At 40.4% G+C, this 17,546-nt stretch overlaps 1 protein-coding gene across 1 annotated transcript; it reads left to right on the top strand.

Moving 5' to 3' along the window:
• The first annotated feature begins 11,524 nt into the window (after nucleotides 1-11,524).
• LOC148576977 (uncharacterized) lies at nucleotides 11,525-16,075 on the top strand. The gene is made up of 3 exons (XM_088502821.1): nucleotides 11,525-12,587; nucleotides 13,173-14,047; nucleotides 14,219-16,075. Exons 1-3 carry the CDS (start codon nucleotides 11,525-11,527, stop codon nucleotides 16,073-16,075), a joined length of 3,795 nt encoding a protein of 1,264 aa, XP_088358947.1.
• Nucleotides 16,076-17,546: the final 1,471 nt, after the last annotated feature.

The following is a 17,546-nucleotide window of genomic DNA, read 5'->3' as shown; positions in this document are numbered from 1 at the left end:
CCTAAATCACCATATAATCTGCTAGCTCTAACAGTAGTAGTCTACGTGGTATAATTTTGTTTGGTTCTAAGTTTGACACTCTCAGTCCTAAATTCTCATACCTGCCATAGGCCACGATTAAAAACAGTGATTCCGTATCCTGTATGGCAATTAGAGTTCAGTTACCATCTTTGCAGTTGCCTCAACGTTGCTGTTGAAATCGATCGGCATCCAGAGTCCTCCCACGTGGACAATCCCTGGATATATGCCCTGGTACACCACATCGGTGACATAGACCTAACCCAAGCCTGCGCGGCTCATTTGGAGCAGTCTCATCCTGACCTTCTAATGTTAAAACCCACTCTATGGAACAATCTTCTGCGAGATGACTCTTCTGGATTAACTCAGCCAAATTCCCTATCCTCTATGGGTTCACATAATTGAATATCTCTTTCTTGAGTATGAGTCCCCTTCTGTTACTGGGTACATGCCCATTCTTCAAAGTTAGCTAGATCTCCTTGACAAGTCTTTGAGAAGCAGCACAGGTTATTAAATTCTCGGGTATACTCATCAACAAACATACCCTCCTACTTTAGCTGCATTAGCTCCAACTCCTTCGCGATGCAAATTGATTGCAAGAAATATATATATAAAGGGAGTTATTAAACAAGAAGCCTAAAAAGGAGCGAAATAAAAATCACGATCGTAACCACTCTCGTATCGAAGGAAAGAAGTAAAACGCGTTTGGAAAGAGGTAAATAACTAAAACAGTAAAGGATAAACAGAATATGGCAGAATACATATAATAAGGTATAAATGACAGTGAAAAATCCTAATTTTGTGGTTTATCTTGTGTTGATTTTAGGGGATTTTATCAACTTTTCTCATATTTATTCAATAAAATAGCATGATTTTGTGAATTGCTCCTAATTTGTGCTTAAGTTTAAAAACATGCTTTTTAGGGCTTTAAATCACTAATTTTAATTTACTTTAATTCCATTTGATGCCTTGATATGTTTGTTAAGTGATTTCAGGATTCGAAGGCAAAGATTGGGTTGAAGGAATGAAGAAAAAGCATGCAAAAATGGAGAATTCATGAAGAAATGAGGATTTGCTGAACTGAAGGCCACGCACACACGTCACCCACGCATACACGTGAGATGGAAATTCACAAGCGACGCACACGCATCACCCCACACGCATGCGTGACCAGGAAAATTGCCGATGACGCGTACGCATGACCCATGCGTACGCGTGACAAGCGGCACGTGACTCACTTAAAGACAAAACGCTGGGGGCAATTTCTGATGCTTTTGAACCCAAGGATGGCAAGGGATTGAGTGTGGGAGAACCATAGTGTAGTTTCCATCATGTTGTAGGTAGAATTCTAGAGAGAGAGGCTCTCTCCTCTCTCTATATTTAGGGTAGAAATTAAGGTAAAGTTAGGTTAATCTCTCTCAAATCTATCTTTCAATTCTTATTTTGATTTAGTTTTCCCTTTTAAGTCCTTGTTATTACAGCTTTGCTCTTCTAGTTCTTGTTGTTAATTTCCCTTTCATGTCATTTTTATGTTTATGAACCCTTGTTGGATCTCAATTTCTTTTGATGCAATTTTATATTTCTATGTCTCTTGATGTTTACCTCACTTGCTATTGTTGATTTCTTGCTTTTGTTAGTTATAGCTTTTATTAATTCTTGCATTTTATGATGTTTACCTTTATTGCACTCTAGGTATTTGTTAAAATGTTTTCACTAGTTTTTGGGTAGTTTTCTTGACTTTTGGCCTAGGCTAAGGGAATTGAGTGACCTTGAGTCATTGGGTCTCAATGAATTGGTGATTTGAGAACCCTTAGTGGTCAATTTGATAACCATTGACTCTAGCCTACTACTAAGTCAATTAGTAGCTAGGTTAGGACTTATAGATTGATGTTGATCAAGTCTATTTGACGTACTTAATGCATTTAGGTAGAAATTATACTTACTTCAAGCATAAGAGTAGACTAAATGGGTTGGTCCCTCATAATTGTGAATATTTAGTTTGTAGATAAGGATGGTGATCTCAATTACCTATGTCTAGCCAAGAGTTCTTCCTTTCTTTTATTAATTCTTGTTATTTACTTTCTTGCTTTTATATTTCCTTGCCAATTACAAATCAAACCCCCTTTGCATCTTTATAGCCAATAATTGAACACTTCATTGCAATTCCTTGTGAGACGACCCAAGGTTTAAAAACTTTGGTTAATTCTTATTGGGGTTTGTACTTGTGACAACCAAAATCTATTAAAATTTGAATTGAGCATTACTAGTTGGTTGGGAACTATACTATCAACAGAATTATTTTGAATGAAATTCCTAACCATATGAAAATGCTCATTCAGATAGCCACTAGCCACATCCTGCGAAGTTTAAGTCGAATAGGATACAGAATTTAAAACAGTTGACAACAGTGTTTCCTATCTCTCCCAAATATACATCATAGCCTCTATAGGCAAGTTCCAAAATTAATAATTACATACATCATAAAAGGTTTTACAAAATAAGGGGGAAAGAATCTAAGCAAACTGTAAAACAGGAATTAGGTAAACTTTGCCGCGTCCCAGATGAATCATAGCTCACTGCTGAGCACCTGAAGCTGTATCTAAAAAATAGAGAATATATACAGAATGAGAACCCCCGACCCATGGGTTTCCAGTATGATAAAAGTGCCAAATACATACAATGCACTGTTATAAGAACTCACTAAGCATCTTAAGCTTCCTTTCATCAATTATTCACCTTAAGTTCTCACTACTCCATAACTTAGGCAACTGTCTTAGGGGATACTAAGTCTAATTCAATTTATCATCTTTCCCAACCTTCTAACTTTCCAACTTCCAATTTAGAATAGAACCATATCCAGAACCAGCACCAGCCCTCAACGTCAACCAACACCAGCATGAGAGACCTCTTAGTTGTACAAACAAAAACAATGCAAACAAGTAATACACAAGTAAGGCATGTAAGGCAAGTAGCATTTAGTGATATAACATATTCAATTAGGAAACTCATACAAAAAGACATTCCCAAACAAATAAAACATATGCAAATAATGCATGCCTGTCCTGTGGCCAATGAGTTCATTTATCAATTATACAGCCAAATTTGACATGTCCGGTAGCTAACCCTAGACAGTCCCAACGTACACGCATCTACCAAGAGGAATTTTACATCTTCAAGGAGGAACACCTGGAAAGGTATAAATGTCCGGCCACAACTTGTGACACAGGGTCAAGAGAGTTTCCACCTCATTCCGGAGCAAGCGGAATCACTCCACTGCATCTACCCAGGCAATTACATTTCACCACGTCCCGACGCAAGCAAAATCACTCCACTGCAACTACCTAGGTAGGTACATCTCACTACGTCCTGGAGCAAGCGGAATCACTTCACTGCATTTACACAAGCAGATGTACTTCATCAGACTTAGTCTCCTTGTCATACTTATCCTCAATCATATTCCTCATAAGTAATCATCATCATCCCTCATCATCATAATCATTCTATCTCAACCACATCCCGGAGCAAGCAGAATCACTCCACTGCATCTACCCGGACAAGTACATTTCAATCTCAATCATTTATCACTATCTCTCAATATCATTATCCTCCTCATTATATCTTAATCATAATAAATCATCTTTACTAGTCATCCTCTTAATCATTCGTTTCACATCTTAATCATAATCATATTCAACATTAAATCTATCATCAACTCATCACGCATCACCTCACGTCTTACTCAATTTTCTCAATTTCACTAACTCAACTCTTTAGATTTGGCCTCTAACTCTCCCATCCTTAATTGCACCGGCTCTATACTCCTATCGGGGTTATAAAGGCTTAAAAGGCTAGAAAAATGGTTGAGGACGTTAAAAGTTCAAGTTTGAAAATCTGGGTGGTCATGCGTACGCATGAGTGCAAAATTAGGCAAACTCGCGTACACGGAAGACTTGGGCAGCGGGGAACGCTTGCATACGATCACCATGTCCGCGTACGCATGAGCGTTTTTATGCCAAAGTCGCGTAGGCAGCCATGTCCCGCGTACACATGGGCAAAGGCATAGCCAATTCATGCGTACGCATAACAGTGCTCGTGTACGCGTGACATATCATAATGGGAAAAAACTGATATGTTATAAAAATACAAGTTTTTCACCGCAAATTTTAAACCTTTGTATCTTTTTCCACAAAATTTACTTTTTTCAATCATTCTTGAACCATTAGAAAGATCGATAAATAAATTTTCATAAAAGTATAGATTTTTAAAATTTTCAACTACGATGACTGAGTCACAGCCCGTCGAATATGGCCAAAAACTAGTTTTTACCAAAAAGCATAATTTACCAATTTTTCCAAAGTTCACAAGCCAAAATAATTTTTTCACTTAACACATTAACCTCACACCAACTCAATCCACATATCCACACTCAACCAAAATTTAAACCTACTTCATTTACATATTCCAACTTAAATACATCAATCCAACACCTCAAAAACTCATTTTCTACTATACCGTCAATCATTCCAATTTTCACACATTCCATACCAATTCTTCATTCAAACTCATATATCATCACACAATTCAAACACCACTTATCTTTCTTACCTTTTTTCGTCCTCTGGCCTGAATTCCACAGCTTCTAGCCCAACATTTATCAATTCAACAAAAATTCATATATGCATAATCATTATCCAATATGAATTCCATTCATACATTTACTATACATACTAATACATTCAATCAAACATTCAAGCTTAATCCTAGGGGGATCTAACCTAGAAATTCTCATCACACCACATGGTACTTAAATGAAACTTAAACCACACCTTTTGTGACGGCGGTTCGCACACAACACTTGAGTTCTCCACTCCAAAGCTCACCCAAAAGTTTCACAAGCAATTTTAAGTCCTCAAAGTGTGCCAAATTCACCCAACAACACTAACATAACCAATTTCACATATGAATTAATCTAGGGTTTATAAAATCTTATAAATCACAAGGTTTTGGCAATTTCTTACCTTAACCCATGGAATTTACTTATGAAACTCATAATAGTTCATACTAGAGCATCTCTAAACAACCAAAATTACAAGATTTCCTCAAAACCCAAATCAAAACACAAATTTAGAGGGAAAAACAAAACTGGGTAGAGAAAAACAAAATACTCATCACAATATCTAGATAAAATCGAAGAGGGTGAGTAGAGCGACCCGTGGCTGTAAACGGCTAGTCAATCGGAATACCGGAGAGAAAGTTATAGTAGTTGGAAGATCAAGGAGTTAGGGTTTTGTTTCTTCACCATCTTCTCTCCTTCTCAACGTGTTCTCTCTCTCTCTCTCTCTCTCTCTCTCCCTCCCTCTCTCTCTCTCTCTCTCTCAAAGTGAAAGTGTGCCGAGCTTTGGCTGAAATGGGGGTATTTATATTGTGGGCTTGGGCCTCTTGGGTCCGATCAACTCGATTTAGCCCGTTGGCCCAACTTTAGGCCAAAACCTTTAAAATTAGAGTTTTAATGTGCATTTTAATTATTTTTATCATCTCAATTACAAATTTTAACATTTTAACCTTTCTCGCTCATAATCAATTTTTTCAGCTGTAGTATCAGATAGATCTCAGCCGGTATTACCGGTCAAAGTTCCAGTGCGTGTTTTTATGCAAAAAACTATATTTTTCAACTCAGAAAAATTCACTCAGTCAAAATATCCTATTTAAATTATCAAATTTTGATTGCTAAATTTTCTAACTATTTTTGCTCATATTTAATTAATTACTTAATTAATTAGAGTTTGACCGGGTTTTACACTTTGTAACATCACATAATTCAGTTTTATATACCTAACTTCTAACGTTCATAACTTTCTCTACAAAACTATAATTTTCCTCATCTTTATACTGTTGTAAAGCTCTCACAACCATCTTCAATTTGAAATAAAGTTTACTCAATTCCAAACTTCGAGGGCCAAGGTAAAGCCACCGAAGTTGGTTAAACAAGATTTTATCAAATTTGTCAAATCCTCAAAATACCAAAATCTCTCAAACCAAACCAATTTAACCACAGCCCAAACAATATAAAAACAACCTAAAAATCTATACCAAACATTCATTAACCATTTCTCAATCATTCAGTCATCTAAACCATTCAACTCTCCCTGCATCCAACTCATTCAACAGTTCTAAATTCAACCTCAATCACATCAGTGCTCCTCAATTTCCATTAATCTGCATCAACATCAATCTTACCATTCAAAATTTCCATCAATCATCAATATTACATGTATTCATTCTTTCATTCAATTAATCACATTATCATCAATTCATCATCATCAAAACTCATAATTATCATCAGTTATCATCAACATTATTAATAATCAACATCAAAATATTCATCAATCATCATCAACTTCATATCCCATAACATGCTAAACAACAATTAACCATTTCATGCAAAGACATACAATTCAATCATATCTTAAATTCATCTAGTCTAAGTTGTCCACAACATTACATATTATTTAAAAGAAACCGTAATCATACTTTGGCCAATTCCCATATAAGCACAAAATCACCAAATTAATCCTCTTTCACAAGCTTTCCAAGTTCAACAAGACACCAAACTTAGCCACCACTTTACCTCATATCATTCCAATCATCGATTCCACTCCAAACAACATCAATTCAAGTTATGTATCGTACAAATTACCATAAATCAATCCTAAAGTTTAACAAATTGATAAACTACAAGAACTAAGAGCTTTTTTACCTTATCCACTATGGATTAGGACAAAATCCAATAATTTTCCAATGCAAGATACCACCTAAACAACCAAAAATACAAAATCTACTCAACAACCAAACCCAAAATACAAAGATGTATAGAGCAGAGAATTGGAGTATATATTTAGAGATTCTTGCCATGTTGTTTATATAGGATCGAAGAGCTCGTCAAGAGCTTCGCGTGGCCACAAATAGCACACAAATTGGAACTCTGTAGCTCAAGATATGAGCCAAACAAGGAGATAATGAATAGTGTAACCCTTCTCTTCTCTTCTTCCTCTCTTCAGTGCCCCTCTCTATCTCAATTTGGTGGGTGAAATGAGCTGAATGCTCATTAAGAAGGCTTATATATGTTGGGCCTTATGCCAAACTTGGATCCGGTCCAACCGGTTAGCGTTTTGGGTGTGTTTGGCCCAACTTCAGGCCAAAACCTTTAAAATTAGCATCCGGTTTTCTATCCCAAATATTTTTAACTTCTCCGAATTATAAAATTCAACTTCTTAAATTTATCTACTCATTAGTTTAATTCCCTCACTCGCAGTCCCAACCGATACGCGTTTTTACGTAATTTTTCGCAGAAAATTACATTTTTCCCACTCGAAAAATCCACTGATTTTAAATCTCACCTTTAAATTTTCTAATTAATATTTCTAAATTTTTGAACGTATTCCAGACAATTAAATTATATTTATCCTATTTTATTTAAATGGTTAATTAATTTTATGGTTCTTACATCTTCCTACCAATTGTTTCACCTTTATGATTCTTGATGAGACAAAAGTTAAGAATTCTCTTTTGCAACTTTCATTCTTGATCAATAAAATGTTCAGTGAGGCAAAGATAGTTTAGATTTTATACAGAAGTCCAACAATCAATGGTTAAACACACACTTTGATTTGAATTGATAAAGACACTCTTCAACTTATATTTTTCATTCATGAACAAGTTCTAACAATCTCTAGCAACTGAAATCCTTGCTGGAATATGGAGTTTTGGCTGCAAAACACTCATGAAATAACGAAACCCCTCTCCTTCAACAAATCTAAAAGGCAACTCATCTACGATTATCATTCTAGCAAGGAGTTGCCTACATAAATCAGGATCAAATGACACAGAAGTCAAACAATTATCCAGCTCATTTCCTTCATCTTTTTAAGTTGCTGCATAACAAGTGTTTTTTGTGTGGAATCAAGTGAATCTTTGGAAATTTTCTACACTGACTCATCAAGTGACTTTTAAGATTGCTGGTACCATTTTTTTATGAATCAGCCACATAAGATGCTCCACATCATTTACATATAGCCTTAGGTTCGGGACCACTTTCATCTTTTTATAAAATGCTCCCAAGTCATCCAAGATCTAAGTCTAATAGGTTTTTTAGTGTTACCTGGTTCTTCAAATTGGCCAAGATTAGGTGACTCATTAGCAACATTTCTTTGCCTCTCCTCCTCCTAGATCTAGTTCCATCATTATTCTGATCACTGGGCGGTGATAGCGACAGCGTCTACGTCTGCATCTATGTCTAAGTTTGTGGCTGCGACTGCGGCTGTGGCGGCAGTATCGACTTTGACTATCCCAAAGATCTGACTGATTCAAAAGTGGATAGAGTAGCACCGGTAAATCCTGGTCCACTATTTTAAACATCCTGTGATAACAAAGAATAGTTAATCAGTTTATGTTATTTTTCTCAATTAATCAGCATATTCAATTGTTACCAACATACACATTACAAAATAAAAATATTACCTTAGGATATGAAGCTGACATTGTTGACCTTAAAATTGGAAGCTAAAATCAACTGAACAAATGTAAAATCTACAAAAGATTAAAAAAAAAGAATTCAATCAACAAGAACAGAATACTTAATTTAACACAAAGTTTGACAAATTTTAATCACAAGAACAGATAGTTAAAAATAACAAGAACAAACACAAAATTTAACACAAAGTTTAACAAAAACAAGAATAAATACCTCGAGAACAATACAAAATTAAACAAAAACAAGTAAAAATATACTGAGAAGAGGGGGCGGCAGCGACTTCCACTACAAAAAAAAGACTAAATTGTAGGAGTTTGTTAATGAAGGTTTTCAAAAAATCCTGTAAATTTGAATTTGAAAATAAAATATTTTATTTATTTTATTAAAAAATTTATTAATGGGAGTTTTAATTTTGAATAGTAGAATTTTCCACAACCCCATAAATTAAAAAGAATCCCTCCACACAATTTGGTAGGCAAAAAATCCTCCTCTTCCCGCGAAATCCGATTCCCTTCCTCCTACCCTTTTCTGCTCCCATTCTCCTAAGATTTTAACTACTTCGTTTTTTACATTTCTTTATTGATTGCTGCTATTCGCTGTTGTGCCTCTGCTACTTGTGTTTGTATTGTTGCTGCTATTCGCATTGGTGTTACTGCTGCTATTCACTTTTGTGTTCGCATTCGAGCTCGTGTTGCTGCTACTGTTTGCGTTCTATTGCTGTTGCTATTTGCGTTCATAGTTGCAACTATGCTTCTATGCAAAAGTAACAATTTGCTAGCATACACAGATGGGAACTATTAGGGTTTATAACCTGATTTTTGAATTGCACGTGTGGTAGAAAACAAAAGAGGGATTTGTTGCGATGATTATACAGAGCTTTATTTATTTAGATTAATGTTTCCTCTATTTAAATGAATTGCTGCTTGAGTCTCTCTCTAATGCTGACTCCTGATACTGTACTTAATTGTTAACATTCTCTTTTTGTGTTTTCAACTTGTTTTGTTTCCAAATGCTCAAAGCTAAAGATAAAGTAGACGGACCTTCTTTCTTGAATATGGTGAGTAGAAACTCTAAGTCATTTTGGCTGGTTTAGGTTTTGACATGAAGTGTAGTTTTTTTCTTTTTAATTATTATTATTATTATTATTATTATTTGTAGTCCTGTATGTACCTGTAAGTGATATAGTACTACTACTGAGCCCTGTGGTTTTTTAACTTGTGAAATCGACAGTGGTATTTTAATTTTTTTGGAATGGTTTATTTTTTATGGTGGGTAGAATGGAAAGAAGATTAGTTAAGTTTGTAATCCACTTTGATATTAATGGGCCAATGCATTATTTTTAAACATTCCACGATTATTCAAATCCCTTCTTCCCCAGTGTTAGTAATTTTGGTAATATTTGATCAAACGTCACTACACTTTAAGTAAAATTTTGCACCTAGATAGAAGGTACTGATTTGTTTCAATTGCTAAAGCTTTAGCCTTATTGCTTTTTAAACTGACAATACCAAGTTAATGTTTTCTATCTCTCTTCTCTCTGTGATGATACCAAGTTATTCTTAAGAAGCTTGATACATTCAAAGACTGTTTAACTATTACACTGAACGATGTAAAACTTATACTATCATTCAATTAGATGCTTGTGTTTATGTGACTTTCTAGATAGTGGGTGGTCAAGTCAAAGATTTTTACAAATATAGCAATACATAAAGAATGTCTGTATATATGTATTGATATTTTTTAAATTCATCATTCATGCAAGTTATATATATGCTTTTTTCATTAAAAAAAAAGTTTACGTTGGGATTTATTTTGCTAGACATAAAAATCATTTATTAATCTTCATCTAAAAATTTAAGCTTTTTAGCCTCTAGTGAAATTGGCTCCTGACAATCTGACATTGTATTAGAACTCCTATAATCATGTAGTCTCCAATTTGTTTCTACTACTATTCTTTGAACTAAAATGTTGAATTTCAGTACATGATGGAGCATCTTATTTTCAGTACATGCAAGTTTTGCTTTGCTTCTTCATTCTGTAATACCACATGCATGATTTGAATGAAGTTTTATTTTGAGATAATTAGATTCAATGTGTATATACATTTCAAGGTTTGAATTTTCTGGCTCTTCCAACTCTGAAGGTGATTGACTGTACATTGTTACAGTTCTACTTGCATGTGTTTATTTCTTTCTGTTTGTGCTTAATCACCTTAAGAAAGATCATAGGATTATAAATTCATAATCAATTTCCATGTTTCTTATGGTAGTTACATTTGAAATCCCCTGTTTTATTACTATGTGAATATTTATGTACATTATTACTGATCATGATTTCAGAAGAAGAATCTAGATGAATTTTATTAACAAACTACTAATATTCTTTTTAAAAAAGAATCATACTATTATTAAATTATTGACATCAACGAAGAAAAAGTGAATCTAACAAAACCAGGTGGAACCTCTTCTAATGATATAACATGATTTTTGACTGAATTTTTCTAACTTTTTATTGTTACATTCCTCTACAGCAATGCCAAAGTGTAAATGTGTTACGGATCCAGCCCACGGATCCCGGACCCACGACTAAACCCGAACCCGGTTCCTCGGGTTTGACCCATCTCCATCTTCCAGAAGGCCCGAAACCGGCCCTCCAGAGCTCCTAACCGACTTTCGAATTCAAACATCTCCCTTATCTTAGCCAGATAAGATAAGAAAAGATAAGATGCTCACCAACACCTATAAAATGAGGACCCAAGTCCCTCAGGTATTCATTCATTCCTCACACCTTCTACCTCTTAGATCCATTCTGACTTGAGCGTCGGAGTGTCTTTGTAGGTACCTCCCCCCATTACTCCAGTCAAGCGATCCGGCATCTGCCTCGACCTGCAGGTTCCCGATCCATCTCTCAAACCCGTACCAGAGACATCTTGTACATTGGCGCCGTCTGTGGGGACCTTTGCGCTAGCCGAGCCGGATGGGGGACGCCCTGGAGGAAACCCCCTCAAGCCAGGATGACTCTCGACAGCTTCATCCGACTCCAGAACACCGGGAGGTCACGAACCAAGCAAGAATAGCAAGCACTATCCACCACATGAACGACCACGTCGTCACGGACCAACGACATCCTGAGAAAGCTAGGGATAAAGCGGCACAGATCATCCAGGATCTCTGCCTCCGAGTCCAAGAGCTTGAAGGCAAGCTGAGCAACAGAGAAAAACACAACAACGAACATGGAAGCCAGGCAACTTCCAGATCAAGATCCCGCCGCGGCAGGTTGCCGACCCAACAACGCGATAGGAGAGACGGTCGCAGCACCTCGCGCGACCACGATCACGAGAAATCGCCGGAACAGCGGTACAACAAGAAACACAACCGCAGCGCTTCCCGAGATCTAAGTCATCAACACGACTCAGACGAAGATCGGAGGCACCGAAATACCAAGCGCACAAGAAACGACCACACAATAATGGGAGCTACACCCTTCACAGAAAGAATCTTAAGAGTGAAACTCCCCAAAGGTTTCGACAAACCTACCGACATGAAGTACGACGGGACCAAGGACCCCCAGGAACATCTAACGGCCTTCGAGGCCAGGATGAACCTGGAAGGAGCGGCCGATGCGGTCCGATGCAGAGCCTTCCCGGTAACCCTCGCGGGGCCAGCAATCAAATGGTTCAACGCCCTCCCAAACGGATCCATAGCCAATTTCCACGACATAACACGAAAGTTCATGGCCCAGTTCACAACTAGAATTAGTAAAGCCAAACACCCCATCAGCCTGCTAGGGGTCATGCAAAAACAAGAAGAATCCACAAGGAAATACCTCGACCACTTCAACGATGAATGCCTAACGGTCGACGGGCTCACGGATTCCGTTGCGAGCCTCTGCTTAACCAACGGACTCATGAACGAAGATTTTCGCAAACACCTCACCACCAAACCAGTATGGACTATGCACGAGATCCAGAATGTCGCCAAAGATTACATCAATGACGAAGAAGTCAGTCAAGTCGTCGCCGCCAACAAACGACAGCACGGTAACACCCAACACGGCAACTCAGCTCCTCGCCAAAATCCACCACCCAGAGAGAATCAAAGAGACCACCCCAGGCCGACAAATACAAACCGACCACGAAGAATTGGCAAATTCTCTAATTACACACCCCTGACAGCACCAATTACGGAAGTATACCACCAAATAGCAGACCGAGGCATCATTCCGAAAGCCCGACAACTCAAAGAAAGGACGGGAGGCAACAAAACCCTCTACTGCGACTACCACCGAGGTTACGGTCACAAAACACAAGATTGTTTTGACCTTAAAGACGCCCTCGAACAAGCCATACGAGACGGCAAGCTCCCAGAATTTGCCAAAATCATCAGAGAACCCAGGCGCGCGGAAAGAGACAGGTCGCCGAAAAAAGACGGGCGTAACCCGAGAACCCAGAAGCAACCCCCCAGAGGAAGCCTAGAAGACGACCTGACCATTATAGTAAATGTCATCACGGGCAAAGACATATCGAGCAAGTCAAAACTAACAATGAAAAAAGACCTCAAAGTAATGGCGGTCAGAAACCAGACTCCAACCACTACAGCCGACAACACGATAACCTTTTTACCAGAGGACTGCCAGCACGGCACCTCGGCCGAAGATGCCCCCTTCGTCATCTCGGCCAGAATCGGAACAGGACTAGTACGACGGATACTGGTAGACACCGGGGCAGACTCGAACATCCTCTTCCGAGGAGCCTTCAACAAGCTCGGGCTCCACAAAGACAACCTCCAAACACACCGCAACGGAGTCACGAGACTCGAAGACAACTTCCTCAAACTAGACGGCTCAATCACCCTTCCCATCACCATAGGAACAAGCAGCCAGAAGAAGACAATCCTATCCGAATTTGTAGTCCTAAAAGACTCCACAGCCTATAACGTGATTCTCGGAAGAAAAACAATCAACGACTTCTCCGCAGTCATCTTTACCAAATACCTCCTCATGAAGTTTAGAACCGAGGACGGATCCATCGGTACCATCCACGGGGACCGAGAGGTCGCAGCCGAATGCGACAACACCAGCCTAGCTCTAAGGAAGAAATCCCGAGATGCAGCCGGGATATTCCTAGCCGACCAGGACGCCCGCCAAGACGACCAACCCAGGCCAGAACCAGAAGGAGACATGGAAAAGCTACAAATAGGGTCAACCAAGGAAGAATACACCTTCATTAATAGGAACCTCCCATACGATCTTAAAGAAGAACTCTCCCAACTCCTGAAGCAAAATAGAGACTTGTTCGCATTCACACCAGCCGACATGCCGGGAATAAACCCCGATCTAATGTCCCACCGGCTAGCCGTGGACCCCAAAGCTAAACTAGTGGCACAAAGGAGACGAAAAATGTCATCAGACCGAGCCGCCGAGGTCAAAAAGCAAGTTAAAGCCCTACTCGAAGCCAACTTCATCAGAGAACTCCCCTACACGACATGGTTGGCCAACGTTGTACTAGTGAAAAAGTCTAACGGGAAATGGCGAATGTGCGTCGACTACACGGACCTCAACAAAGCCTGCCCAAAGGACGCCTTTCCCTTACCAAACATCGACGGACTAGTAGATGCCGCATCCGGCCACCGATACCTCAACTTCATGGATGCGTATTCTGGCTACAACCAGATCCCGATGCACCGCCCAGACGAAGAAAAAATAGCGTTTATCACCCCAGACGGGGCATACTGCTACACAGTGATGCCCTTCGGCCTAAAGAACGCGGGAGCCACCTATCAAAGACTCGTCAACAAGATATTCCAAAACCTATCTGGAAACAAACTAGAAGTCTACATAGACGACATGCTCGTCAAGACCGAATCTGGTGAGCAACTAACCGACGACCTCAAGGTCATAATGAACACCCTACGGAAGCACCAAATGCGACTCAACCCGGCAAAATGTGCCTTCGGAATGGAGGCAGGGAAGTTCCTCGGCTTTATAATCACGCAACGCGGAGTTGAAGCAAACCCGGAGAAATGTCGCGCCGTCCTCGAAATGACGAGCCCAAAAAACCTTAAAGACATCCAAAAGTTCACCGGCCAATTGACGGCGTTATCATGCTTTCTCGGGGCATCGGCCCAAAAGGCGATCCCCTTCTTCAAATTAATGAAAAAAGGAGCCCCTTTCAAGTGGGAGACGGAATGCGAAGAAGCATTCCAACATTTCAAGAGAGTCTTAGCGGAACCACCAATCCTCGCCAAATCCCAAACAGGGGAAACACTCTACCTATACCTCTCCATAACAGAGGAGGCACTCGCAGCAGCGCTCATCCGTGAAAACGAGAAAAAAGAACAAAAACCCGTATACTTCATAAGCAGAGTCTTACAGGATACGGAAGCTCGCTACTCACGCTTAGAAAAACTAGCCTTCACACTCCTTACAGCCTCCCGACGCCTACGACAATACTTCCAAGCCCATTCCATGACGGTCCGAACTGACCAAGCGGTTAAGCAGGTGCTACAAAAACCCGACCTAGCGGGCAGAATGCTAGCATGGTCCATCGAACTATCCCAGTTCAATATCAGGTTCGAACCCCGATACGCGATCAAAGCACAAGCCATGGCCGACTTTATCGCCGAAATGACACCAGGAAACTCCACCCCCGAATCATGGAAGCTACACGTTGACAGCTCCTCGAACATCACTTCCGGAGGCGCCAGAGTCATTCTCGAAAGCCAAAATGGAGTCGTAATCGAACAGTCAGTACGATACGAATTCCCGGTCTCAAAGAACCAGGCAGAATACGAGGCCCTCTTAGCAGGCCTAACCCTGGCCCGGGAGGTTAGAGCAAAAGTCCTAGAGGTAAATACCGATTCCCAAGTAGTCAGCTCCCAAATTAACGGAGACTACCAAACACGAGATCCCCTACTCCAACAATACCTCACCAAGGTAAACAAATTAAAAGAAGGATTCGAGCACGTCACCATACAGCACGTTCCTAGGGAACGAAACGCAAGGGCAGACCTACTTTCCAAACTAGCCAACACCAAACCTGGACACGGTAACAAATCACTAATCCAGGAAGTCGTCAAGTCACCTTCCATGTCAACGACAACCAACGCTCATCTGACATTATCAAACCAGGGGTCTTGGACCCACCCTATCCTACAGTACCTCCTCGAGGGAACACTGCCGCCAGACCCCAAAGAGGGAAAGCGAATAAAAAGGGAAGCCGCCAACTATACTATTGTCGCAGGACAACTATACAAACGCGGATTCTCGCAACCCCTGCTCAAATGTATTGAACCCGGGGACACGGAGTACATACTCCGCGAAATCCACGAAGGCTGCTGCGGCCACCATGTCGGAGGCAAAACGTTAGCCCAAAAAGTCATCAGGGCAGGCTACTTCTGGCCCACAATTATCCGAGACTCCATACAAATAGTTAAAAACTGCGACAAATGCCAAAGGCACGCCAATATCCACCAAGCCGCCCCTCACCAGCTCAGCATCATATCGGCGGAACGGCCGTTCGGCACCTGAGGTATCGACCTCATCGGGCCCTTCTCTACGGCACCCGGTCAACTCAGATACCTCATCGTCGCCATAGACTACTATACCAAATGGATCGAAGCCGAACCCCTAGCCTCCATAACGGCAGCCCAATGCCGAAAATTCCTCTGGCGACAGATCATCACCCGATTTGGGATCCCCGAGATCGTTATCTCGGACAACGGAACCCAATTTGCTGACAAAAAGTTCAGAGAATTTTTAGAAGGATTACACGTATCTCACCGTTTCAGCTCGGTAGAACACCCCCAAACAAACAGACAGGTGGAATCTATAAACAAAATAATCGTCAAAGGACACAAGAAGCGGCTCGATGAAGCCAAAGGACTATGGGCTGACGAACTCGGATCGGTCCTATGGTCATACCGAACCACACCGCAAACGACCACAGGAGAAACACCCTTCCAATTAACATACAGTGTGGAAGCGGTGATCCCGGTAGAAATTGGGGACCCAAGCCCCAGAAAAACAGTCGGCGGTAACAACGAAGAAGCAGAACGAGACCTCATTGACGAGGAAAGAACCATAGCTCATATCAAAGAGCTAGCCCTAAAACAGAAAATCAGCTTAAGATACAACCATGGCGTCATCCGACGAGAATTTGCAACCGACGATCTCGTCCTACGACGAAACGACATCGGTCCCCCGACCCCAGGAGAAGGGAAACTCACCCCCAACTGGGAAGGACCATACAGAATCAAGGCGGTAATCGGAAAAGGAGCATACAAACTCGAACGGCTTAACGGCGACGAAGTCCCAAGGACCTGGAACGCCGCAAATTTACGGCGATACTACACCTAGGCCGACCTAACTAGGTCACCCCTTTTTACTTGTTTATGTACCTTCCCATTTTACAACTCTCAAATTTTCTTATCTTCCCATTCTACAACTCTTGAAATTGCTTAAGTATCAATCCCAGGTACTCTTTCCCCCCAAAGACGGAGGGTTTTAACGAGGCCCACCCATCAATAAAATTCCATTAAAAGACTATCCCTAAATTCTTCAATTTTAAGACGTCCCAAATACGGAATAAAATTACGGCCACGACTGGGGGACCGATCACCCCCCAGGCCCAACACACGGATATCCACGAAAATACGACCACACGACGGTCCGCTCATCCCAAACAGGGAATGAAATAAACCAAAAAACGGAACAGTCTTAAACGGAATATACAAAAAGGCTCGAACAGCCGAAAAAGTCATTTAACGAAATTCAAAGTTACGAAGTCACGGTTATACGGCCCACGGCCAAACCAAAATATCCAAAAAACAAGCCAAGTCTCAAGACAAAAATACAAAATTACAAGAGATAAAGCTACTCGAGGTCGACTATCCGGCCATCACGAACGGTCTTGAACGCTCCCATCACGGACACGTCCACGCCCGGAGCTAGCACCAGGGCCTGTGCCTTCATCGTCTCCTCGGTAGCAGCAATCGCATCC

The sequence above is a fragment of the Arachis ipaensis genome, chromosome B1, assembly GCF_059453495.1.
Source record: "Arachis ipaensis isolate K30076 ecotype BB chromosome B1, ASM5945349v1, whole genome shotgun sequence".
In the NCBI taxonomy this organism is placed as follows: domain Eukaryota; kingdom Viridiplantae; phylum Streptophyta; class Magnoliopsida; order Fabales; family Fabaceae; genus Arachis; species Arachis ipaensis.
The sequence above is the reverse complement of the archived record's forward strand: the minus strand, read 5'-3'. Positions and strand labels throughout refer to the sequence as shown.

Excerpts from the sequence above, each read along its gene's own strand:
- LOC148576977 (XM_088502821.1), top strand. The coding sequence starts at position 11,525 with ATGGGGGACGCCCTGGAGGAAACCCCCTCAAGCCAGGATGACTCTCGA. Across the intron at positions 12,588-13,172 it reads CGCCAACAAACGACAGCACG|AGGACTGCCAGCACGGCACC; the intron begins GTAACACCCAAC and ends CCTTTTTACCAG. Across the intron at positions 14,048-14,218 it reads CGACATGGTTGGCCAACGTT|ATCCCGATGCACCGCCCAGA; the intron begins GTACTAGTGAAA and ends GGCTACAACCAG.